The sequence below is a fragment of the Lutra lutra genome, chromosome 11 (genome assembly GCF_902655055.1).
Source record: "Lutra lutra chromosome 11, mLutLut1.2, whole genome shotgun sequence".
Lineage (NCBI taxonomy): Eukaryota > Metazoa > Chordata > Mammalia > Carnivora > Mustelidae > Lutra > Lutra lutra.
This window is the reverse complement of record NC_062288.1, coordinates 52,840,734-52,867,394: the sequence shown is the minus strand read 5'-3', so window position 1 is coordinate 52,867,394 and position 26,661 is coordinate 52,840,734. Positions and strand designations below refer to the sequence as shown.

The following is a 26,661-nucleotide window of genomic DNA, read 5'->3' as shown; positions in this document are numbered from 1 at the left end:
TGATTTGCTGTAAGTTTCTTGTGTACTGATTCAGTTTCATTACTGATTATCAGTCTGTTCAAGTTTTCTAGTCTTCCTGTTTTAGTTTTGGTGGTTTATATGTTTATAGGAATTCATCCATTTCTTCCAGGTTTTCTGATTTGCTGACATACATAGTAGTGTTTAATAATATTCTCTTGTAATTGTATTTCTATGGTGTGAGTTATGATTTCTCCTCTCTCATTTGTGATATTATTTATTTGGGTCCTTTCTCCTTTCTTTTTAATAAGTCTGGCTAACGGGGGTGCCTGGGTGGCTCAGTGGGTTAAAGCCTCTGCCTTTGGCTCAGGTCATGATCCCAGCATCCTGGGATCGACCCCCACAACGGGCTCTCTGCTCAGTGGGGAGCCTGCCTCCTCCTCTCTCTCTGCCTGCCTTTCTGTCTGCTTGTCATCTCTGTCAAATAAATAAAAATAAAATCTTAAAAAAAAATAAGTCTGGCTAAAGGTTTATCAATTGTATTAATTTTTTCAAAAAACCAGCTCCTGGTTTCATTGATTTGTTCTATTGTTTTTAGCTTCTGTATCATTTAATTCCACTCTGATCTTTATTATTTCCTTCCTTCTGCTGGCTTTAGGTTCTATTTGTTCTTTTTCTATCTCCTTTAGGTATAAGGTTAGGTGGCTTATTTATAAAGAACTAATAAAGCTCAATATCCCAAAATCAAATAACCCAATTAAAAAATGGGCAGAGGACATGAATACACATTTCTCCAAAGACATCCAGATGGCCAATAGACACATGAAAAGATGCTCAACATCACTCATCATCAGGGAAATACAAATCAAATCTACATGAGATGTCACCTCACACCTGTCAGACTGGCTAAAATTAACAACACAAAACAACAAGTATTGGCAAGGATGTGGAGAAAGGCGAAACCTCTTGCATTGTTGGTAGGAATGCCAATTGGTGCAGCCACTCTGGAAAACAATATGGCATTCCCTTAAAAAGTCAAGAATAGAAATACCCTATAATCCAGCCAATTGTACTAGTAGGTATTTACCCAACGAATACAAAAATACTAATTCAAAGGGATACATGCATCCCAATATTTATAGCAGCATTATCAGCAATAGCCAAAGTATGGAAACAGCCCAAGTGTCCATCAGTAGATGAACAGATAAAGAAGAAGTGGTATATTTAGAGAAAATATAATATTACTGAGCCAATAAAAAAGAATGAAATTTTGCCATTTTCAATGACAAGAATGGAGCTAGAGAGTATTATGCTAAGTGGAATAAGTCAGGGAAAGACAAATTTCATATCATTTCATCATATGTAGAATTTAAGAAACAAAACAAATGAGCAAAGGGGGGGGGGAAGGAGAGAAACAAACCAAAAAAACAGATTTTTAACTATAGAGAACAAACTGCTGGTTACCAGAGGGGAAGAGGGTGGAGGGATGAGTGAAGTAGGTAATGAGAATTAAAGACGGTACTTGTTATCATAAGCACCAGATGTTGTGTGTTGAATCACTATATTGTACACATGAAACTAATATTACCCTATATTGTAACTAACTGGATTTTAAATGAAAACTTAACAAAATAAAAATGAAAAAGAAAGGACGTGGTGTGAAACCTGCATCTTTTCTGGCTGCAAGAATTTGGGCCTTCTCCTTTGTTTTAGCTGTTAATTTTCCTGGCTGTGCTAGAATTGGAAACTGTATCTTGCATGGCATCTCTGGTCTTGATTACAGAAACAATGCAAAAATATCGCTTCTGGTTATCAACATATCTACCATTATGATGCGCAGTATTCCTTTGTATAGACCCAAGTTTCCTTTTGGCATATCTTGTAAGTCTACTTGAAGAATATTTCTTTTAGTATTTCTTATGGTGAATATCTTATGTGTTTATTAAATACATTTACTAAGTAAATTCTTTCAGCATTTGGTCTGAATGAATCTGTTTTCCTTTCATTTTTAAAGCATTTTTCTGTGTATACAATTCTGGGTTAATAGAGGGTTTTTGTTTGTTTTTAAATTTCAGTACTTTAAGGATTTTATTTATTTATTTGACAGAGAGAAATCACAAGTAAGCAGAGAGGCAGGCAGAGAGAGAGGAGGAAGCAGGCTCCCTGCTGAGCAGAAAGCCCGACGCAGGGCTCGAACCCAGGACCTGGGATCATGACCTGAGCCGAAGGCAGCGGCTTAACCCACTGAGCCACCCAGGCGCCCCAAAATTTCAGTACTTTAAAATGTCATTCATTTGTCCTCTGGATTGAATAATTTTAGATGAGAAGTCTGGAATTCCTGCATCTTTTCCTCTGTACATATTTGTCCTTTTTCCTCTGACTGCTTCTAATTTTTAATCCTTATCACTGATTTCCAGCAATTTGATTGTAATATGCCTTGTTGTGTTATCCTACTTGTGGTTTATTGAACTTCTTGGATATGTGAATTTGTAGTTTTCACCACATTTGGAAAATAATAAGCCAGTATTACTTCAAGTATTTTTGCTTGCCTCTTCTTCTAGAATTTATATTACATCTATGCCTCACTTCTTGAATTCCCCTACATGTTAATGACACACTCTCTCTCTCTCTCTCTCTCTCTCTGTCTTTCACTTTTCGTTTTTCAGTGATTAATTTATATTGTGGGCTTGGGGTTTTTTGTTGTTTTGGGGATTTTTTTGGCTGTAATTCTAATTTCTGTTGTTATATCTTAATGTTCACTGATCTTTTCTTCTTTAGTGTCTAATCTGCTATTACTTTCAAATGTACTTTTTTAAATTTCAGATATACAATTTTTCATCTGTAGAAGTTGTACTTTGTTGTTACATCTTCAATTTATATAGTATCACATTAATGTTTTCCTCTTCATTTTTGAACATATTTCTAATATTTATAATAGAAATTTTAAAGTGTTATCTAATTTCATCATCTCTGATATCTCAGTTATCGATCACATTTTCCAACTTTTTTTGTATTTCAGATAACTGGATAGTGTATACTCTGACTTTTACACTGTTGAGTGATGGTTTATCATTTTCTTTAAGATGTGTTAAACTTGGGGCACCTGGGTGGCTCAGTGGGTTAAGCCTCTGCCTTCAGCTCAGGTCATGATCCCAGGGTCCTGGGATCGAGCCCTGCATTGGGCTCTCTGCTCAGCAGGGAGCCTGCTTCCCTTCCTCTCTCTCTCTGCCTGCTTCTCGGCCTACTTGTGATCTCTTTCTCTGTCAAATAAATAAATAAAATCTTTAAAAAAAAAGATGTGTTAAACTTTATTAAGTTACTTACAGAATAGACTGATATTTTAGAGGCCTGTTTTGAAGTATTTTCAGGTCAGATATAGAGTTGCCTTTACTTCAGGTGTAGGTTAGCCCTATTACCTATGTGTGCCCCACCTGAGTTCCACTGAAGGCTGAGTGTTCAACCAAGAGTCTTGTTGGCTGTTATGAATCTTAACGTTCTATGACATCTTGTAAGCTTCAGATTTTAGTTTTCTAATCATTCTGCTTGAGGGCTTATGGAGTTATATCCCGTGACTGTGTGGCTAAGAATTTAACAGCGGACTCAAGTGATCCCTATGGAGATCTATTTCTCCATGAAATACCCTCCTTTCTAATACTTTGTCCTGGAAATAGCCTCCAGAAACTCTGCTATATACCCCAGAAATTCAGTAAGACCACCATGTTCTGCTTGGTACTCCTTTTCTCATAGAAAGACCAGAATAGAAAACCTTGCTTATTTCTCCTTTCCTGGAGATTACAGTGCTGCACTGCTTGTCATATAGTATCCGAACAGTTTATTTGAATACATTGTATATAGTAGGGAAGTAGCCCAATCCATTTACCCTATAATGGCCAGGAGTAGAAATACCCACCCATACTTTATTAAGAGTAAAAATACTGTAAAATACATCATTTGGGGTTTTTTTTTCATGATAACAGTTGTTAGTAATCAAAGAATATTTCAGGCATAAATGGGAAATTATGATAAATACAGTACTAAGTACACTGTGCTTTCTCTAATTTTTGTAAGCACTGACAATACTATTAGATAATGACTTCTAACATCTACTATCTTAGTAGATAGTAGAAAAGAAAAGACAAATTCACTTTTAATTATCTCTGCTTCTTAATATTTGAATAAGAAAACATATCTTCAAAATATTGTTTTCTTTTTCCCTTTTTTAGCAGTCTCTTTATCAAATCCTAAGTCTTTAGATAAAATCATTTCTAACCACGTTGACTCAAGAGTATTAAGATATGGACTTGTAACACTTAAAAACTGCTAAATTGTTTGTAATGATTTTGTGATTTTTTTTTCTTTTCCTTAATCTTTAGACTTCATTAGTCATTCCGTCTAGTGCTTGGGTCACCATATAAATTTAGTTTATAAAAGCTTGAACACTTTAAATCAGATTCCAAAACTGATCAGTTTAAAATTTTGACCTCTCAGTTACTAAATCTATATCAGTGATTGAGTTACTTATTTCATCCACTTGATTCATTTTATTAAGACAGGTGGTATTTTTTTTTACCAACTCTTATAATTTCTGTTACCCATATATTAAAATTTCTATAGGTCTTATTTGGGAAGATGAAGGCATGAGTTTCTCAGAACTCTTAAATACTTATTGGCAGAACGTCGGTCCTTAAAGAGGGTGATTATGAAGGATTTTTTTCTCATTAGCTAATAAGTTTAATAAAAATTATTTTAAGTTACCTACACATTCATGTTCACTGTATCATAAACAAGCCAGCAGGTGGCAAACTTGAGATTTTTCAAACTATGGCTTTTATTGAAAATGTGCAAGATTGAGCCTTGTATCGCTGGATCTCATGAATAGCTCTTATGGTGTAACATGACATAAAAAAAAAATGAAACCTTTTTATTGTAGAGCCTTTGGTATTTGCATAACAATGTACCCTATTTATGCATATATTTATTTAGTTTTAATTTTATTTGCTGTTTTATCCTATAATTCTTTCTCTAACAAATAGTTTTGCAAGATATAAAATGCCAGTTTGAATCCATTTTTGTTATGGTTTCCATGATTATGAGTAAGTTTTAGTGATCCTTTTGCTTACTTTTATATCATTTAAAAGGGTATGCAAAATAGACTTTTTTTCCCAGAACAGGTAATATTCTTTTGAAAGACTAATAGTATCGATCCCCCTGTTTTTAAACACAAAACATAATTTCCTATGGATAATTATTATTTTTCATTTTATTCCTATCAATGTTTCTGTTTAAGTGTGACTCACTTGTAATTTTTGGTAAGTGAAAATGGCTATAGTTTCTTTCATATTTTTTGATTTTCGTAAGGTTTGGGCTTTGCTTTAATGACCCAGGATCACTCAAGGTTTGTTATATTCAGGCATATGATTAGGCTTTGGGGTATTTAAGTAAACATATTTCAAGCCATCACATTCAGGGATAATTCAAACATAGTATGTGACTTACTCATTTCTTTCTCTCTTTGAAATCCACCTATTGTTAACACTACCTGTATGTTCCTATAAAATTAATTTCCCTTCCTATAAGTTACACTCCTCCCAAATGTCTGCATTAACCAATCTGTTTTAGTAATTACTGTAGCTTGTTATTCTCTTTCAAATGGAGAAGAATTAAAAAAAAAAAAAAGGAAAAGATGTAACTAAAGACAGACCAAAATTAGGCAACCTAGATACTTCATTATTTCTACATATAAATTGGACCATTTAGATGACTTCTACAAGATTTAAATAAAATCAACTGTGCTTCATTAAAACCCAAAAAATATTTGAAGGATTCTAACAATTGGCTGTCTGGCAGACTGAGTTTTCAAGATACGGAAAATGAATTCACGAATGAGCATAAGTGTTTAAGTTGTTCCCCAAATTTCACAAAAACTGAAGACTCTTTAAGGCCTAATAAGTTATCATTCTTCCTGCTTTTATGTTTTTAGGAGAAGAGAGGACTCAAGTTTTTTTAAAATGTAGAGTATAAATATAAAGAAAGTATATTATAGTGTAGAATTGAATTTACACTATTGAACAAGCCCTGAACCAAATTTAAGAAAACTGAAATTGGCGCTTATGCTGTATAGATTGTATGTCACTCAACTTTAGTGACCTCAGCATTGAGGCTCTAAAAAAAGAAACTTCGAATCAGAGAGATGCCTGCGTTGCACTGGTTTGCATGTGTTCAGAGGTCAAGGTGTCCTGGTTTTGTATAAGGTTTCTTAACTCAACGGTCCTTCCTTCTATTTTCCTTCCATTTATCTCCAACTGTGAAACCCAGTTTTTGAGAAAGATGGCTCATACCCCCAAAACACCTTCTCATCTCCCCTGCTCCCTGAGTCTCCCTGATGAACTACCTTGTGATTTTTCATGAGGTAAAACCAGGGACATGAAAATGGGGTCCAGACACAGCAATTCCTAGACTTCCGGAGTCCCATATGCATCAGACTACAATACAAAACACCCAAGCTAGTGTTGGCTCCTGCCTTAATGATTCTGAATGACTGTCAGTTGTTCAACGAGCCAGATTTTTGTTTTTAATAATGCCCTTTCCAATGAAATACTTAAATGTATACATCTCTTGAATTCGAGAACACAGGGTTCCAGTTGTGCTCAGTCTGACAATGTATCCCAAACGTGTAGCATTGCTGCTGGGTAAGAGTAAGGGTCTGCCGTTTGGAGAGGAACAGCGACCAATATCCCCACAGAAGACTGTCCCTCCAGTTGCATCTCCACACCATTCTGCCACTGACACACAAAGGACAGGTCGTGACAACGGAGAGTAGGTGCTCCTTATGAACAGGCTTGAGTCTCGCTCTTTAGAAAGAGGCGTTCCTGGGTGAGAGTCCTTAGGAGTCCTAGGGAATTTAGGAGTCTGGCCTTTCTCCACCCCTCTGCTCTTTCTGCCTTTCTTTGCCCAGTGCGCCCCCACCCTACCCCGTGCGCACGCAGAAGAAAGTTTCACACAGAATGAGCCCCACGTTGACGTAGGCATCCCTCCCCTTCCATCTGGATAAAAGCCCGGAAGGGAGCGAGTAGGGGAGATGAAGAGGTAGGGATCCTTTGGATCACTGTGGTCAGGGTCGCGAGGCGGGGCTGGTCAGGAGCCAGCCAAGAGTAGACCCACATCAGCTTCCTTCCTCCATCAACCTCTCAAATCCCAATGAGGTCACTGAAATGAAAGAGAATCAGACCAAGAGAGAGGGGGAGGAAGAGGACGACGACGAGGGAGAAGAAACCCAGACGGGGAAAGGCCATCAGACAAGGTCGCTTTTTCTGGCGACACAGCAACAGCGAGGAGCGTGGTACTGAATATATCCGCCCGCTCAGCCTGGGGACTGAAGGACTCGCAGAAGCACTTTGTGTTACCACGAAAACAAAGGAGAGGAGACGAGAAGGAGAGAGAGAGGGAGAGAGAGAGAGAGAGAGAGAGAGAGAGGCGCTCTGAGCAGTTCCGCTTTGGATCTCCGGGAAGCAAGGTTCATCTCCTCCGCCAGGAAAGAAAGGGAGGGGAGCCTGCTGAAGGGTCTGGGAGGTTAGAAGCGAGCAGGTTTCCTGCAGAGACTTGGGAAGCGGCAGAACTCTGGACAGCGCCTCGCGAGCGGGGCTCCTTGCTCCTGGTTCCTCCAGGTTTCTGGCTGCCTCTTGAAAGAAAGCCCTTCTACCGGTGCACTCTCTTCTCCTGGACTCCGACCACCGAACCAAGGAAAATTCTACGATTCCTGCCTGAACGTACCAGGGGGTGGAACGACTGACTCTTTTGCTCTGGCCCAGTCCGGGAAGAGGGTCTCCGGTTCTGGAAATCTAGTCCTTGTGGATAATGCTTCGCTGGTGAAGAAAGAAAAGTTTTGGGGTCTGGTAGGGGGCGGAAGGGGTAAGGAGGGTAGTGGAAGGAAGAAGGTGGATGGTTGGTTTCCCTCTCTGATCTGGAAGGAATGATGACCGAGGAAGGATGTGCACCAGCGGCCAGATTATTGGGAGCCTCTTGGTGCTCTCTGTGCTGGAGATAGGGCTGGGGGTATCCAGCGTGGCCGTGGGGGCGGTCAGCTTCAGCCTGGCCCTCCGAGAGCACAAGCCGCAGCTCGGAGACTCGTCCCCGGTATGGAGCGGGGTGTGTGTACGTTGAGCCATTTCACTCTCTACCTCTTTACGGTGATGGTCAGTGTGCGTGCGTTAGTCACTCCCTCCCTGGGGAAGAAAATCATAAATCTCCTCTGGCTTGCATGTGGGTTCTTGTTGGCAGACTCTGCCCCTTTATGTTGTCCTTTTACTTACTAATTGGTATTTTTTTTTCTCTTACCTTGGCTTAAGACCAAATTAAATGGCTTTGTTTAAAGTTGGGGGTGGGGGATGGGAGTTTCCACTAGCTGAAGCTGCATAGGCTGCCTAGTGGTGCTGATTAGGGAGTCACACCTGTCAAGGGCAGACTCACTTAGCCTGTTTCTTTTACAAGGAAAAACCAAAATGAACGTGTTACATCATTTTCTTGTATCAGAAGCAAGAGTAGATTTATGCATTTATTTCTGGGCAACAGTGTCCAAGGTACACTAAAGGCAACACTGATAGAACAAAAATGTGTGAGTGTAAAAGGAGTATTTTATCCCGGAAAATATTGCTCTTAATCTCTCTTTGCTAGCTTTCTGATACTTCACATCCAAGAACTCTTTTGTAAGTTCTAGGCAGTAAGTTGAACAATGAATGCTATGATATGTAACAACATTCTAATTGGAGAATAACTCAGCTTAAAGAGTACCTAATGCTCAGAGAAAAGGTCATTAATTTCCTCTAGGTCAGATGTCAGACCCAATGACCTTCTTGTTTGCTTTGGGTGAATCTCCAGGAAAGACTCAGAGACCCACTTCTTCCACCAACAATCAATAAAATAACTGCACTATTCCTAGTGTGGGCCTAATAGTGAAAATAATTTTTTCTTCTCCTTTAAGTTCTATAGCTGGTTTCTTGGTTTCTAGCTTGTTTCCAGTTTCCAAGATAATTTAATAGGATGCTGTTCTGTCACTGATGATCAATAGGTGTAATTAACAATCATGGTTTTGTTATTTGTGCTTTGAGTCACTGAGGGGGAAAAATGACTAAGTTTAAGAAAATCCTTTTGAAGTAATTCATTCCTGAAGGAAGTTCTAGCATTTTAAAAACTGGTACAATTGTGCTGTGGAAAAATAGTGTTTTTTTTTATTTTAAATTTTTTAAATGAGGCAAATGTTTTTAAATTGCAAAAGTTAAAAGGAAAAGTAAAGGTGGTACTCATTTTTAACACTGAGTTTTTCCTAAGAATCCTTGTTCTGAATTCAGTAAGTTACTATAACCTGCAAATAATTACCCTTTTCTTTATTATGTAATTTTTAGCAATATACACTTCAAATTTAAATATGAAGCTAAAAGGCAAACCTTAAATTTGGTCATTCTATATCTTATGTGTTATTATTATTATTTAAACAGAAATAGACTTCAAAACTTCTGTGAGACAATTGTCAAAAAAATATATAATATCAAAATTTAAAACAAAGGTGAGAAAAAGTGACCTTTTGATGGCTTGCAAGAGAGGAGAAACAAATAACTCTTCAAATCACTTCCCCTCTTAAATGTGAGAAATTGGGTGAATAAACGAAGGTTGTCTGTAAATGATATTACAGTATCCATTTTATCTTCAAGAATTTAAAAAAATGGTTATATTTGCTTGGCATATTTAAGAAAAACAATTATTTTTTTTTCTTCCCAATTTACCATTATCTAAATGAGTCAACATACGTATTTGTACAAAAAAAAATAAATTTTTGAATCAGCTCTATAAAAAGCAAGTAAAAAAATAAATTTTTGAATCAGCTCAATAAAAAACAAAAGCAAGTCGTGATAATGACTGTATATATAGTCATTATCATGAAGAATTAGTTCCATTTTCAACTGGTTCTTTAGAGTAACCAAAATTCCCCTAGGATCCTTGAACAATGTTTTGAATTCTGTTTAAAAAATTTTTTTAAATGTATGTAATTGAATGAATGAATTTTGAAACTAGGATGCCCAAATGGATCACTTCTTTGATCATTCTTATAAACTTAAGTTAAAAAATCAAATGTGTGAAGAAATACTCAGTCTTGATCATTACTTATTACATTATAGACGTGCTAAATTGATTTTTTTAAATTGTTTTTCAGAGGTCATTTGTGATATAGTCTGAATTATCTCATATCTGTCAATGATGAATTCACTTAACCATTATCAATAGAGAGCTTACCATTGCACTCTTTGACACAAAGACTATTAAGATGAATCAGAATACCTAGTGGAGGAAATGAGAGGAGTACATTACTAACTTTATTGGTGGTAAGAAATTAAGGTTTGACTCAGAGAGATACAGGGGCAGGTATAGTGGAGAGAAGTTGGGGAAGTCAATGAAATATCCATGGGAGAACAATTGTTTTCTCTAGACCTTGACAGTTTACTGGGACTTGTAATTTATGTATCACGGTGTTAAGTTAATGCATCACAGGTGAAATCTGAAGTCATTCTGGGTGCAGATCCCAGATCTGTCATTTACTATCTGGATGACTACCAAAGTTTCTCATATTCTGTAAAATAGGGTTGTTAAAAGGCACAAAGGAAATAATGCTCTTAGTAAAAGCATTGTGAGTAGTAAGCATTGAATGAATGCAAGCCACTAATACTGGGTGCACAGACTGACAGTGAAGGGCATGAGAAATGAGAGCCTTTCAAGTAGCCTGGATGAAAGCACGAACTGGGATGGTATGGGTTATATTCCAGATGGAATAGGCTCCTCTATTTTTCTGGTGCTTATGTGTGAGGGGAAGATAAGGATGGAAAGAATGGTTGGGGCCAGACCACGAGAGGCTATATGCCAGTTGGAGGCAACAGATTTATTTCCTCAGACTTTTAATAATAATAATAATAATGCCAATTCTCACTTCCCGAAAAGATTCAAGGAAATGCAAAGGAAAACTAGATCAACATTATTGATCTCTTTGGTATTTTAGGAATTTAAAAATCTGTATTATTTATGAACACTAGACGGGATTTTATAATAATTAACCTGTCATGATAACCACAGTCTATAATCAGTGTGTTTTGATTGGTGTCATGAAGTCTTTTTCAACACATTATTGTCATTATTACAAGATCTTTGAATTAAATTTTTGAAGTCAAATAAAAGTGTACTATGAAGGTATTACTTTTTATGTATGTATTCTGACATCATAAGCTTTCTATCTAGGTCAAGTGCACTAAGAATTAAGGCAACTATTTTGATCTTTGAACCCAAATACACACATTTTTTTAAAAATGTGGCTTAAAAAGAAAATAGTAAAATAAAATAAAGAGCTTAAAAATTCATGAGATGGGTGCTTATATTTCCAGTCACTATTTCATAGTCAGGCAAGGGTGTTCCCTGTGATCAGTTAAAGGTGTGGACAATTAGGAAAAAAATTATTTCACTGAAATTTTATAGAGAAAGAAAGCCGTGAATTCCTTACAGGGTTTTAGCTTCTTCTTAGTTACCTCTTATAGCTAATAGAGTCATCTGTTGAAAGCCTAAAGGAAGACAATACTTTCAGATAACAAGGAGGGAACCATTGGGTCAACTGCTTTGGAAAAGACAGTCATGTAAAATATAACTGATTGTGTAAGATTTATTGACCAGAGTTAACCAGACAGGGCTGTTTCCAAGTTACTATGCAATAGTCACTTTTCTCTGTCTCCAGTGCATCATCTCTAATGGAAATGGACTGTATTTAGTGGTACACAGATTAATGGTTCCAAGAGGATTTATTTTTTTTGTTGTTGTTCTAGATTGGCACTTAGAAATATAGAGATTCAGATTGTTGTGTCCAGAAACATCTGGTGCTAAGTTGTATTTGATATCTACCATCCCAAATTCCATCCATCTATATCTAATAATTATTCTATAAATTAAATGTGTTAAAAAGGAAGTGTTCTCTTAAAGATTTTATTTATTTACTTGTCAGAGAGAGAGAGAGGGAGAGCACAAGAAGGGGGAGCAACAGGCAGAGGGAGAAACAGGCTCCTTGATGAGCAAGTTGCCCAATGCAGGACTCGATCCCAGGACTCTGAGATCATGACCTGAGCTGAAGGCAGACACTTAACCGACTGAGCCACCCAGGTGCCCCTCAAAGGAACTTTTCTAAGCCTAGTTTACCCCACATGTAAACACAGTCTTCTTAAATAGTAATAAAAAAATATATACCTAAATCATACAAAGTTTGAATGATTCTTATTGCTTATTTTTCTAGACAATACTTTATTTGTATATTATAGCTTTCTCCACTTAATAAATCTGATACTTTAGGTGAGTGAAATTTATAGCATAATCAAGGCCACCTGTTATATGGACTCCTGGTTCACCATGGCAACAACCCAGCCATTTGTCGGTTTGTGTTGAAATCCATCTACTGTACATTCTGATCCATACTATAGCAATATAAGAGAGGTGCTATACATAAATGAGAGCTGCCTCAAAGTATTAATTTTAATGAGTAAATCTAGTCCAATTCATTTAAGGAATAACAAACACAACAAGGTCAAAAAAGCCTCTCAAACATTTGACATTACTTCAAATATATAAAATTTGAAGTTAATATGTCTCTAACCAGATGATGTATCACTTTTTTCCAGATTCAAAATATATAACATAAAAGATTCATATTTCCTAGCATGAGATGAAATCATTGCCCCATCTTCATAAAATATACATTTTTAACCAATTTTGGAGTTAGTTTTAGTCATATGTTATTCATGCACAAGTACTCATTTCAAAGGATAAATAAGAATCAAAACTAAAACGAATCAAAACTAAAGTTCTCTACCACCTCATCAAAATTAGTCACCATTATAAATTTAGTGTGTAATTGCACAGATACTTCCCCACATAGAAATAGTATCATTTGAACATACAGATCAATTTTAAGTTCTTGGATATATTAAAGCCCATTTGTGGACTCTGTAGACCCCAGATAAAGAATCTTCCTTATCTGATTCATACTGTTATTCTTAAGTGCCACTTTTATCTACTGGGGTTAAGGTTATTAGATACTTGGCAATTAAATCAGTTAGACAAGCCAAACTACTAGGAAGTGTAGTTATTATTCAAGGAATTATATTTTGTGCCAAAGAAATACACGTAAAATGTCTATATCTGGTATTGATTGGTAATGCTATAAAAGAAGAAAAATGGTCACTTTTGCCATTATCTGATAAGATGTTTTGTTTTAGTCTGTATTTCATCCACATATAAGTGACATGTGTTTGAATTTCTGTCTACAGCCTATGACAAATTCTGTCTCAGGATTTTGGCTGGTATTCAAGGGTATAACTGATCTTAAATACTTTGGCGTAGAACTATTAGGGAATAATTGATAATAATTGCTTGGTTCACCCAGTTGTTGACAATTTGCTTGATAGAAACATGATCTGAAGAGTCAAATCCCTTATTTGTATGATTTTGCTTAAAACACTCACGTTGGCTTTAAATATTGACATGATTATTAACCAGATCATCCAATGCGTGTTTCAAATATGGCCAAGAAATTTAATTTTTGTATATTCACTTAGCCCTCAGATAATATTTAATTCTGTGGGTAGATGGGAAGCATAGCCCAGCTATCCAAACGGAAATGCTTGTCTTCAAAATTCCATAAAAACTAGAATAGAGTTTGGTGAATATGTGTGTATATACCCACTGAAGGGGAGAAAACCCCAATAATTTTATGTCCAAATGATGTTGGATCATTTACTTGTGAATTAAACAAAATTTCATTCTACTACTGTACTATATATATTTTTATATAATCTTATTCATTTAAATGGCATTTTGATGTATGAATAACTAAGGTCAGAGTCTTCAAATATATTTGATTTTACTGTTTCGGCAGTTTGGTAAAATTACCAGGTGGTCACTCTGCAGATAGATGTTTATTTCAACATGCCAAGTGGACAATTCCAGAATAAATGGATGATAGCATATAAAGACTCTCATTCAGCATATTTCTAGGAGAGAGAGAAAGAAAGGAAATTGTATGACTGCTTTCCTCTGGGATATAGGATACTATGCAGATCTTCTCATGAATGCAGATCTAATCTATATATACTTTATTCAAATTGAATGACAGATTGGATTCATATATCACACTCCATATAACTGTGCTACTGGATCACGTATGTTTCTTCATGAAGTCAAAGAGAGAAACACAAGTACCAGTTTCATGGGTTACTCTCAGTATCAAGCCTGGCATAGTGTTCAGTGAGCATTTGTTGCTTCTTCTCTCTACTGTCCTCATGCTGTCCTATGTCTGCCTGGGACCTAGACCACACAAGTACTGGTTCTAAACATTTCTCTAGCACCTTCAATCAACTCTGCTCTAACTCATCTTTTTAACTCCTCAAAGTATGTGTCATTTGCTTTTGATTTAATTCATGTATATATGTGAGCAACTACAAAAATGCACCAAAATATCTACACTGGAGAGGTCATGTAAAATATTCAGCTTAAAACTGAATGGGGAAACAGTTGCTGCTATAAGCCACATAAAAATATTCAATAATGAGATAAATTAGACAATTATCTAAGTTAGGCAAGTCAAAAAGTGGGGATATAGGAACCACTATTTATGCCACAAAACAAAGTCCTTGAAAACATTTAAACTATAGGAGCTCTTGTCATTAGTCAAAATAAAAGTACAAATTAATACTTTTAATAAAGATACTTAATATCTTGTAGACTTCTAAGTTTTCCTTAAACTATCCAAGCACTTTTGAAGCAATGTTTATTACATGTTGTATTATTAATAGATACATCAATGAAATATCTAGATTTCAACAATAGTTCTTATTAATTAGTGCTCATGGTTTTTAGCATCAGTATCAGAAATTATCAGTTCTATTAGTTCATGATCTATTATTAAATATTGAACAAAATTATGTGGTCAAGATGTAAGAAAATATTAGTGGTTAAGAAGACCACCATGGGAGACAGAGTGCCTTGAGCTATTTCTCCTGTAGAAATAATACAAGATGTGATTTATTATTAGTTAACTGTGTTCCAGATGCTTTTATATAATTATTTTTTCCAGTCTTAGTAACTCTGTGAAGAATGTAGTATTTTATAAAATTTATGAAGGGAAAGGGATTTACCTAGAACCCACTATTGTTTAATCAGCTGAGTTAGTATTTAAAGCTGACAGTCTTATTTTAAATCTGTACTTTTTCTATTGCATTGTGTGGAACAAGGGAAATTGTCATGAAAAATTCATTCACTGAAGTCTGACCTCATTATTTGCTTTCACCCCTGAATATATGAATCAGGCAAAATGGCATAAAGACCAAGCCCCATCACTGTTTGTCTGTTTCCCAGAAGAGAATGGCATAGTCAGCTGATCAACAAGCACAACTTCCATATTCCCGAAGAGTGTGAAATATTAGACTAAATTGTTCCTACCTTTAGAGCTTAGGCTTTAAACTTAAAAAGTAAAACAAAATTATGCATCTCAAATGATCATTAAATATTATGAGAGCAAGTCAGGAAGACATAAAACAACATATTTAAACATAGTTCAAAATGAGAGTTATCAGTGAGGGACCAGGGTTGACTCCCATATGGAGGGAGATCTTTATCCAGGCCTTGGCGATTGGGCAGCTTTCCAGTGGGCAGAGGAGAGAAGATGTGCTAATCAGAGCTATTAACATGTGTAAAGTCATGGAAGGAATAATAAAATGGAGAATTTGTGGAGTATTGAGGAGACTGGACTTGTTAAAGCAGAGATGCGTTCACATAATAACTGGTGAGTGAAGATCTAATTCATCTAAATGCAATGGGACCAGTTTTTAAAATGTCCTAAAAGAGTAAGACTCTTCTGCCCTTGATTCCTAACTAAACTTGGTGAACTCTGCAGGGTAGAACTTGGTGATCAGGAGGCCAATGCGATTGGGCTAGGCATTGCTGCTCAAATTCAAGGCAAAACACCAGCCCATGATTCCACAATGTGTGTCTTCTTTCAAAGGAAAGAAAGACTTGGAAATCTTGGGACTTGAGGGAAATGTAAAACTACCATCACAATCCTAACACCATTTCAAGTGACTTTCCTGTTGATGGTGCATTTGTAAGATCATAATTCCCTTGTGTTGAATTATTCTTACAGCTGCCTGACATATAAAAATAATAATGTATTTATTTAATTGGAGATATCAGCATGACATTAAGAAATGAAAATAGATTTTGAAGGTATTAAGACTTGGGTTCAAATTCTAACTCTAGCATTTGAAGTTGTTTTAAGTTTGAATGAGTTACATTACCTCCCTGAGCAATCAGCTAACTTATCTGTAAAATAGCCATACTACTATCTATCTCACGGAGTTCAAAAATTTAAAAGGTAATATTTATATAAAAGGCTTTATACATATCAAGTGTTTAATAACCATGACTAGCCCACAGCAATGACTACATGCTAGTGCTGTATTTCTGGAAAATCAATTTTCTGTATGTGGTTTCTATTTGTATATTAATAGACATTTTATTTTTATACATTTCTAAGGGAGAGTTTCTTGTAAGGCCATTGATGAGATTGATCTTGGAATTAAGGCTTGGTAACAGTTAAGTCATATACCCTGTCTTAGAAAATATGTACTTTTCATAACCAATTTTGAACATTAATAGTTGTGATTTAGTGTGCATGTCCCAGGGTCCTAGGAATATTTTCTAGGTCAATATTGGGATAAAGAGGTACACTTTTTTTTGTTCTACCAAATGGAGATGTGTATTTGATTTTATCATTATTTTTGGCTGGGCTGTTGGAATTCCTAGTTCTTTCTACTTGTTTCCCACCAACTATTTTTGTATATTGTTTACACTGAGGAATTAAAATAATAATGATAATAATGATATTAATAATAGTAACAATGGCAGTTTATATTTATAATATACTACATCACCTAAAAATTCCAACTGCTTCGTTGTATCATTTATCTCAGCAGATGAGTTTCTTCACTTAAGGGATGAGAACGTAAAGGATTTAGGATTTAGCGGTCAAAATCACCTGCAGAGAGTGTACTCATATGTTTGTGTGTGTGTGTGTGTGCACATGCATGTGCTCTTATGTGTGTGCAGAGGAGATGAAGAGATAAGAAACTCATACAAGGAAGTTGGTAATTGTCACTGATATGCAACGTATGTTGCATGTAGGCTGTTGTTTCCTGATTTGGGCACAAGTTCACGATGTTGTGATCCTCTGTGAGTTACAACTTATTTCCATTACTGGCTGGCTTTCAGAAACTGCCAGGCATGTTGGATGGACATTCTTCTGTGGTGTTGACAAATCTTGGGAAGAGCATAACTTCTACCCTCTAGTCCCCTGGAGTCCCTGGCTGTTTTCAATTCTGTGAGAACAGGTCACAAATCATAGACTCAAAGCTGGCACATTCCCAAGGGAATACTTATTTTGGTTTCATTCTCACCAAATTCATCTCCTACATTATAAACTTTGTTGTGTTTTCCACATGTATCAAGTTGTGGGTGTTATATTTGGAGTATTGTCCAAATATAATACAGCATCTACATTAGTTTTACTTAAAAGAGATAAGAATTCTTAAACATATAAACAGAAATAATGCAAATTGGTATAACCCACATTAGGTTAAATTACCTTAAGCCATATACAAGTACTTACTACATTATTACCATGAAATAGATCATACAGAGGTCCTGTATAATATATATAAACTAAATGTGTATATATATATATATATAAAGTAAATGTGTATAATATATATTATATACATATTACATATATATGTATATATAAAGTTGTCTTAATAAACAGAATGTTATTGACAATATTTCCATAGTTGGGTGTTCAATATTGATTGCATCTTCTTTTGCTTCCCTCCAGAAATAATCATTTCTTTAATTTTTTAATTAGTTTTAATTTTAAAATTCATTTATTTATCATAATTGGCTAAAATAACAGAAATCTGAGCTCAGGAAACAAACTTCTCTGATTTTGTTACTGAAATCTATGAGATGGTTTTATTTTGTCTCATTTTAAAGATTAGCATGAGTAATGACTATACATAAAAATTATTTGGACAATTGACACTTAAAATGTACTGCAGATTCAAAGTCCTTCTTACCCAAAATTCACAAGTTTAGTTAAAATTCTCCTTTAGTTAAAATTTCCTCCTATTTTTGGAGCAGAAACAGCTCTAACATTAAAAAGCCTTATTTACTCAGCATACTCAAACTAGTCAACAAATTATTTTTTTTAAAGGAAAGACTATCACAAAGCAGAGGTGAATAGAACACAATGTATAATGCATTAAATACAAGAGAGACTGCATTTCACAAACACTGAAAGAGAGATGTGAAAGAATGGCATTCTGAGAATCAAGGCTTTTTTTTTTTTCTGTACATTGAAAGAATTGGGTACTGGGGCTGTGGGAAGTTTCTTAGGTTTTTGAACTTGGATTCATGTAGAAGAGTTTGACATGCCAATCAGCTACATACTATGCTTGATGATATCTTCTGGGATTCATTCTTGGGATTGTTGGTTTCATTCAGTTGCTTTACAGTCTCTGAAAAAGGTTTGTCTCACTACCTGCTGTGCATTCCCATTTACCACTGTGGGGTTTTTCTTTCAATCTCTCCCCTGAGTGCTTTTGGTTTGATTTCTTTATTCACTATGGTTGCCTCTTATCCATGCTATCTGTTAAGCCACCAAGATGGCCTGATGCTTATCACAACAGTAGATCTGTTGTACATCTTAGCCTCTTGGTATTTTTTTTTTACATTGAGAAGGTAATCATATTTGTGAGAGGTCATGGCTTTATTGATAAAAATGTACATTTACCCTTTTCCAGTTGAATTTTTGAAATATTGAACATTTCAACATTTTCTGCAGTGGAGGAAGTATGATATATAGATCTATGTGCCTTGTTTTTTTCAGTGCTCCGTTTTGGGGTGGCAAATAAGAAATTAGTTCTAGCTTAAGGGAAAAAATAACACTGCATAATTAGCAGGGTTTTCCATGGACTAAGAAAAGAAAGAAATATAAATAGGAAAGTGGAAAAGTGACTTCTTTAAAAGATGAGCACTATGCTAAAAATGCAAAAGAATTGGGAGAGGGGAACGCCAAGGCCATTGAGATCTGTAAATCTAAAAAAGGAAGAGAAATCTCAGGGAGCTGTATGGTGGGAGAGCATAGCTCAGGGCCTGGGATCCCTAGGGGTTAGGCTTATGGAGATGTTGTTGAGATCGGTGGTAAAGACACTTAATGGGCCTGAGCAACATGGTCTGTGCTGGGTTGGGATGAGTCAAGAAGAGGAATGACAATGTAGTGTGAAGAAAGTGCCACAGTAAATCAGAAGAGTCGGGTTCCTAATTCAATTCTCATGAGTCAGACGCTCATTCTCCTTAGTTCTCTTTCCTATAAGATTTAGTCAACAAATACTGATTCTACAGCTACAGCATTTTACAGTCTGAGTAAGGTTTTGAGGATTCTAGCTAGGAATAAAATAATCATGATCCCTGAACTTCTGAAGCTTAATCTTGAAAAATATATAGACAATGAACAAATAATGCACAGATTAACAATTACAGGTTGTGACATGTTAAACAGGAGAAATGTAAGCTTGTGAAGAATACAACTTAATGGGAGAATAAAAAAAAATAATGGGTGAATCAGCAAAAACATCGCTGAAGAAGCAAAATCTTATAAAGGATATTAAGGGACTACCCAGATGAAGCTGGGGGGAAATATTGTTCAAACTGGAGGGAATAGCATGGGTAGAGACCCTCAGACAAGAAAGGTTTGATGTGTTTGAAAATCTGAAAGAAGGCCAGGGTGACTGGTTTATGGCAAATGAACAGGAGAAGACAGAAGGTCCTCACTGAGGTGAAGAGACAAATAGGGGGAGAAATCACTTAAGGCTTTATATACAAGCTACAGTGTTTTGATCCCCCCTTAATTATAAAAGGAGCCTATTAAAAGTAATACAATTTAGGCAGAAAAGTGACAAGATTATATTGGCACTTAAAGAAGCTCGCTTGGGGGCGCCTGGGTGGCTGAGTGGGTTAGGCCGCTGCCTTCAGCTCAGGTCATGGTCTCAGGGTCCTGGGATCAAGTCCCGCATCGGGCTCTCTGCAAAGCAGGGAGCCTGCTTCCCTCTCTCTCTCTCTCTCTCTCTCTGCCTACCTACTTGTGATCTCTCTCTGTCAAATAAATAAATAAAAATCTTTAAAAAAAAAAAAAGAAGCTCGCTTGGGGCTGCATAAGTCTCAGCTGCCTGGGCGGCTCAATCAATTAAACATCTGCCTCCAGATCAGGTCATGATCCTGGGATCCTGGGATCAAATCCCACATCAGGATGCTTCTCCCACTGCGTGCCACTCTCCCTGCTTGTGCGTGCTCGCTCTCTCTCTTCCTGACAAATAAGATCTTTAGGAAAAATAAAAAATAAAAAAAGAATGAGTCTCAGATTTGGGAACTAAGCAACTGATAGGATCCCATGTATTCTTTGGAGAATTAGATGATTAGAAAAGGAAAACCTGTGTGTGTGTGTGTGTGTGTGTGTGTGTGTTGATGCATCTGTGTGTCTGTGTAGGATACAGTTGTGTAGGTGGAAGGGTGGGAAGAGATCAAGAATCTACTTGTGATTTGTTAAGTTAGAGTCACCTGTGATATTGGAGACATGCTGTGAACTATCAGATGGGTCCACAGTCCAGAACACAAGACTGTGCTAGAAAGCTAAACAAGGGAATAGTCTGTTAATACATTAAGCACATTTAAAGATATTTTAAAAGTCATGTTACTGGTTGAAACCACCCAAAACAAAACCTTTAATTAATATAAAATTCAGAAGCTGGATCTTGATGAAGAGGTAGAAAAGAGAGACTGAGAAGTTGTGATCAGAGAAATGTGTGGAAAACCAGGAGACCGTGGTGTCAGAGAAGTCCAAAGGAGAGAGCTTTCATGTAAGATGAGGACTATAACGTGGAAGTCATTGCAGATCTTAGCGAAAGCAGTTGAAGTAATTGGACATATACTCCAGTGCGAAGTCTGCTAGAGAAAGAATGAGAAGTAAGAATATGGAAACAGTAAGTAAGGTGGTGAAGGGTCTGTGTAAACAGAGCAATTGATGTAAAAGGATTTAGAGTCAAGGAAGGTTTTTGTTTTGAAGGGAGATTTTGGAACACTTTTCCTTGCTGAGGTCAATAATGGAGGAGAAAATCTGAGTAGATGAAGGATGATTGAATTTAGAGATGAAGTGCAGGTTTTGTGTTGCTAAATTTTATTTTTGTATATTAAGAAAAGAAAGCAAGATGAGTATGACTGAAGATACAGTTTGTCACACTTAATGGCAAACAGTGAGTGGAGTGTCTGATGGCTCTTGTGTTTTCTATCTGATCTGAGGTCTGGCATAGCTGAGGGTAAAGAAGAGAACACCATTAAAATGTTTCCTCATTCAGTTGAGAATTATAATTAAGTCACACAGTATAAACTGGATGCAAACATAGAAATAATTCATCCTTTTACAGATAAGTAAACTAAAGCTCAGAGAGTTAGCCCTGCTGTCTGACTGTAGAACCAGGACAATAGGGCAAGTCATCTAATTCTTAGTCCAACACAGTTCTCACAGATGCCTCAAAATATTAAGTAATCCCTAAGATAAATGCTCAACCAAAAGGAAAATGCAGTTATTCGGTCACTGCCTCACACTGAACAGGAATGATCTCAAATTATTGGCATTGCTCAACTATCATGAGGATATAAGGATTTTAACAAATTTTAAGGGACTCCTCCCAGTTGGGAGTTTCAAGGAAACAGTTTTCTTCAGAAACTTTGGCATGTTCTCCATGGTGCTTTTCCAAAGCAACAGGGAAATTGAAGGTAATTTTTAAAGGTTAGCTAGTATTTCTAAACCCACAAGAGCTAGTCATCAATTAGGTAAGCAAGCAAACTGTGCTCAAGAAGTCTTTAAAAAAGAGATTCCAAAGCTCATTTATCAAGCTATACACATTTGAAGAGCTTGGACAGAGAATGTCAAGGTCCTGTTGTTCTGAATACTTTCTGTCTGAGGGTTTTCTTTTTAATTCAAACATATAGAAATCCTAATTAACAATCGAATTTAGTACATAATTTGCCTGAAGCAAGTAGGAACAAATGTGTGTGTGTGTGTGTGTGTGTGTGTGTGTGTGTGTGTGTGTAGTACGCCTTCATCCAATACTGTTTTAAAAAATTGTCAAAATATTTTATAAAAATAGATGACTTTTTTAAAGGCTGTATTAACCTGTACCCCTGAAGCAAATAATACATTATATGTTAATAAAAAAGGCCATATTAAAAAAGGTACACTTTTCCATAAATGCATCCTTGACTACAGTTATAGCAGAGTGTATTTACTAGTGATGGGGTAAGCTGAATTTTCTATTGTGACATTAAGACATTTTCTTTCTTATGAAAGAAAATCAGTATTCACCACCTTTAAACCCTAATCACTTATAAAGTAAATTATTTTCTCAAAGGGACAGTGTTTTTGAGAAAGAAATATAACTTTAACTCATGATTTTGCTAATGTCTTTTCAGCTGTAGCTGGGGGGTATCACCAAACATCTTAGGGACCCAGACATGCAAAATAGTCTTAGAGGGATATATGAGGAGTTGAGGAAGTTTCAAGGTAAAAGTATTAGATGAGTTAAAGATAGAAGTTTGGCAGACATCCCCCAATGGGTTATCAGGAAAGCCAGGCCCTTGAAAGTAAGTTGCCTCTGGAGCTCACACATAACTGAAATTAACTAATTTAGGAAGGCTTCCTGTCTTCTGGGTGATTAGATATTTGGGAGGGAGGGGTGCCTAAGTAGCTCGGTTGGTTGAGCCTCAGACTCTTGATTTTGGTTCAGGTCATGATTTCAAGGCCCTGGGATCAAGTCCCATGTCAGCCTCTATGCTCAGTAAATGAAGAATTTGCTTGAAGGTTCTCCCTCTGTTCCATTCCTCTGTTCACAGGCTCGCTCCCTCACTCACTCTCTCCCTCTCTCTCTCTCTTAAAAAAAGAAAGAAAGAAAGAAAAAGATACTTGGGGTGGAAACTGTCTTCTTCAACTTGTGACCATAACTAGAATTAGGTATCATCTAGATTTGCACAAATAGAGTAGCTATTAGCCACATATATCTGTTAACTACTTTAAATGTAGCTGATCTAAGTTGAGATGTCCTGTAAGTATAAAGTACACACTTGGATTTCAAGGATTGAGTATGGAAAAAAGAACTATTAAATATTTCAGTTGTTTAATGTTGAGTCCATGGAGAAATGGTAATAACTTGAATATATTGAGTTGAATAAAATATATTATTTTTCATCTTTTTCTTTTTTAAGGTAACTATAAGAAACTGCAAAGTTGTATAAGAGACTCAAATCTTTGGCTTATGTTAGATTTCTAATTTCTCTCATCTAGATACATTTTTCCTGTGAAGAGAAGTAATTATCTAGTCAGAAAATCTTCATGCTTTGTTTATCTAAGATGGATGAGGAAAGCCTTCAAGACAATTTGAGTTATTAGTGAACTGAAAGGCTAAATTGGCTTAGTTGACTGGTAGAGACAGCAGAAACTACTAAGTTTTCCATTGGCATTTCCCAAAATGGACACCCAAGTTACTTGCCCCCATGACAAAGTGTTTCAGTCTTTCTTGTTGAAACGGTGAAATCCAAGTCTGCGGGTGACTTCTCATTAAGAGGATTATAGGTATCATTTGCCAAGTACCAAAAGTGTTTTGAGAGAAGAGAGGCTTTTCTCACTTCTCCTACTAACTGGAAATTCAATCATTCATTCATCCATTCATCAGCAAGTATTCATTGAACTTTTTGTACGTGTGAGGTTCTATGTTAGTGCTAAAGTTTTAAGGATTACAAATATGTAACACCTGACTAACAGTTCAGAACCTTTTGGAATGACAGATGGGTAGTGAATAATTACCACAGAGTATGATCAGTACATCAGTATTACAACAGACTTGAATATATTTTGTTAGGTTCTGACTAGGAGTGCCTGGAGGGGTTGAAAAGGCTTCACCGACCAACTTAATATATTTACAGGATCTTGATGTTTAAGAAAAAGATTTCCAATTAGAGGGAGAATATAAGCTTTTATCGGCACCCACCATGTACCATAGGAAGAGCACTTTCACCTGGATTGTTTCTTTTAATCCATAACCATATGATATTAGTATTAGTCTCCTCATTTCTGTAAAGGGAATGGAGAATATCATTTCATTACAAATGGCATATTTTGTGTCAGAGAGCTGTGATAGTGTCATGGTAGATACTTAAGAAATACCTCATAAATACTAGGAAATGTCTGCTAAAAATGAGTGGGGGGAGAAAACAGGGCCACTTAGATTAGTGATCAGAGAGTGTCAGAGCAAGAAGAAATGCAGGAATCCCATCTAATCCAACTCCCTCACTTTAAAGGTTAAGGCCAGGAGAATTCAGTTGAGTTGCCTAATGCAGTTAAAATGACAAAGGAAGACTGAATGGGAGCATAGGGTTCTGTTCTAAAGTACAGATTTTTCTCAAGAGTGCCTGATCATAGCCTCTCAGCCCAGGGATTACAAAGAAGAGTTCCATCAAAAGATGCACTTTGGTAACAACATTTACCAAGCCCTACTATCATTTACTCTAAGTCTTCAGCTTCTTTATATAAGATTCCTTTGTGTATTCTCCTGTTTAGAGTTGCAATTACAATGTTTGTGATAATGTTTTCACATCATCTCCCCTTTTTAAAAATTCTAATAATTCTCCCTCACCTTTCCTTGCTTTCCTAAATAGTTGCTCCTTTAACAAGACCTTTAACAGGATCTTCTTGAGGCAGTTGTAGTAATACAAAGCCTCAAGATATACAGGACCCTAGAGCTTCCCAATTAATCAGTTTGACAATTACTGGTCTTACTTTAAATGAAGCACTTTGTTGATAATTTGGAGGTAGATAGAGATAATTATTTGTACTCTGGATCCAGGAGCTTTATAGCTGGTAGCACAGACGTATGCAAACAAAACAAAACAAAACAAAACAAAACAAAGAAACAGATATTGAACACTTAAATTTTTCTAAGTGCTTTGCCCCAATTGTTTTATCTAATTATTTACAGCAGTTCTATGAAGTATATTCTCTTACGCATTCAATTAAAGAGAAAACTGTGGCACATAATTTAAGAAAATTCCTCAAAGTCACACAGATTGAAAATGATGAAACCATGATTCAAACTTAGCCCATTTGACTGTAGAGAAGCCATTCTTATTCCTAAACTATATTGTCTCCTACTAAATCCAAATAAATACGGTTAAATACAGAATGCAGTGTAGGAACATCCTGTGGATACACAAAGGAAAGTAAAGAGAGACAGAAGACTTCATGGAGGATGTGCCTTTGGTGGCACGTCTGGAAAAATAAAGTAGTGAGGGCTTATTGGGAAGGGAAGAAGGAAACGCATTCCAGACTGGCAGAGACGTGATGCACAGAAAGCTTGAGAATGGTAAAGAGCATGTTGGTTTCAGAACATACAATGTGCAGAAAGAAGAGAGTATAGAGAGGTAGGCTTGACCTAACTGTGAGGAACTTGAGGAATATAGAGTATACTATGGAATTTGAATTGCATACTTTTTAAGAAATGGATGGTTCTAAGAATGTTTTAAAGGTTCTGAGGATAGGAGTAACATGAGTCAACATGTATTTTAGGAATAATCACCTAGGCAGCAGTGTGAAGAATTAGAGCCAGGGGGATTATGTACATCTTTCAGGTTAAAATTGAGAATCAGAAGGAAGCTTACTTTAGTGGGAATGGAAATAAAAAGGGCATACATGAGAAGTTTTATAGAGGCAGATTCAAGAAGACTTGGTGGGAAACAGCTATGAAAAATGAGAGTTGAAGAGATTGGAAATTAAGGCTGACTCTCTGCCCTGGTTAAAGAGAATGAGAGTATACTGTGCTCAGAAAAACAAAAACAGAGGCAGGTTTGTAGGGCAAGAAAACAAATTAAGTTTAGACAAGTTGTGCCTCTTTGATTCATTTATTCATGAAATATTCATCCATCAATTTATAATAGACCTTATGTTATATTCTAGAGTTACTGTAAAGAACAAGAAGATAATGTTCCTGCCTTCAAGACACAGTCTGTGGTAGGGATGCAAACATTAAACAAATAAATATACAAGCAAGTATTTAATCATGATGCTACAAAAGGAAAAAGTCAGAGTGCTGTAAGAGCTTAAAATGGGAACTCAGTTCAGACAGTTAAGAGGGGGTCTTCTATGAAGAAGTAATATTTAGGCAATATTTAAATTGGAATAATAGTTAGCCAGTCAGAGATGAAAAGTAGTATTTCAGGCTATGAAAACATCAGATGTCAAGTCTTTGAGGGAGAAGGAATTTGATGAGTTCCAAGAAGTTAAGAGAGAAATCAGTGAAGACTGAGGCTGTAGAAGAAAGCAGATTATGAAACACTTCATAGACCATGTAAAGATTTTGAGTTTTTTTCTTAAAGGCAATGGAATAAAATTGAAATATTTGAAATATGGAAGTAAGTTCAGAGAAAAGTGGGTTTGATGAAGGCAAGGATGGAAAAAAAACAAAATTGGAAGCTTTT

General features: G+C 36.1%; 1 protein-coding gene across 5 annotated transcripts in view; it reads left to right on the top strand.

The window, feature by feature from the left end:
• TMEM196 (transmembrane protein 196) overlaps positions 1-26,661 on the top strand; it is a 109,121-nt gene that overhangs the window by 50,119 nt on the left and 32,341 nt on the right. For 2 of the 5 annotated variants that reach the window (XM_047695988.1, XM_047695986.1), the window contains exon 1: positions 6,979-8,091. The exons of 1 other annotated variant lie outside the window; for it this stretch is intronic. In XM_047695988.1, coding sequence (XP_047551944.1) covers positions 7,945-8,091 — 147 coding nt within the window. In that variant the 5' untranslated portion in view covers positions 6,979-7,944. Of the gene's footprint in view, positions 1-6,978; positions 8,110-26,661 lie in introns of those variants that run through there. 2 more of the 5 variants (XM_047695987.1, XM_047695985.1) reach the window with 1 other exon arrangement.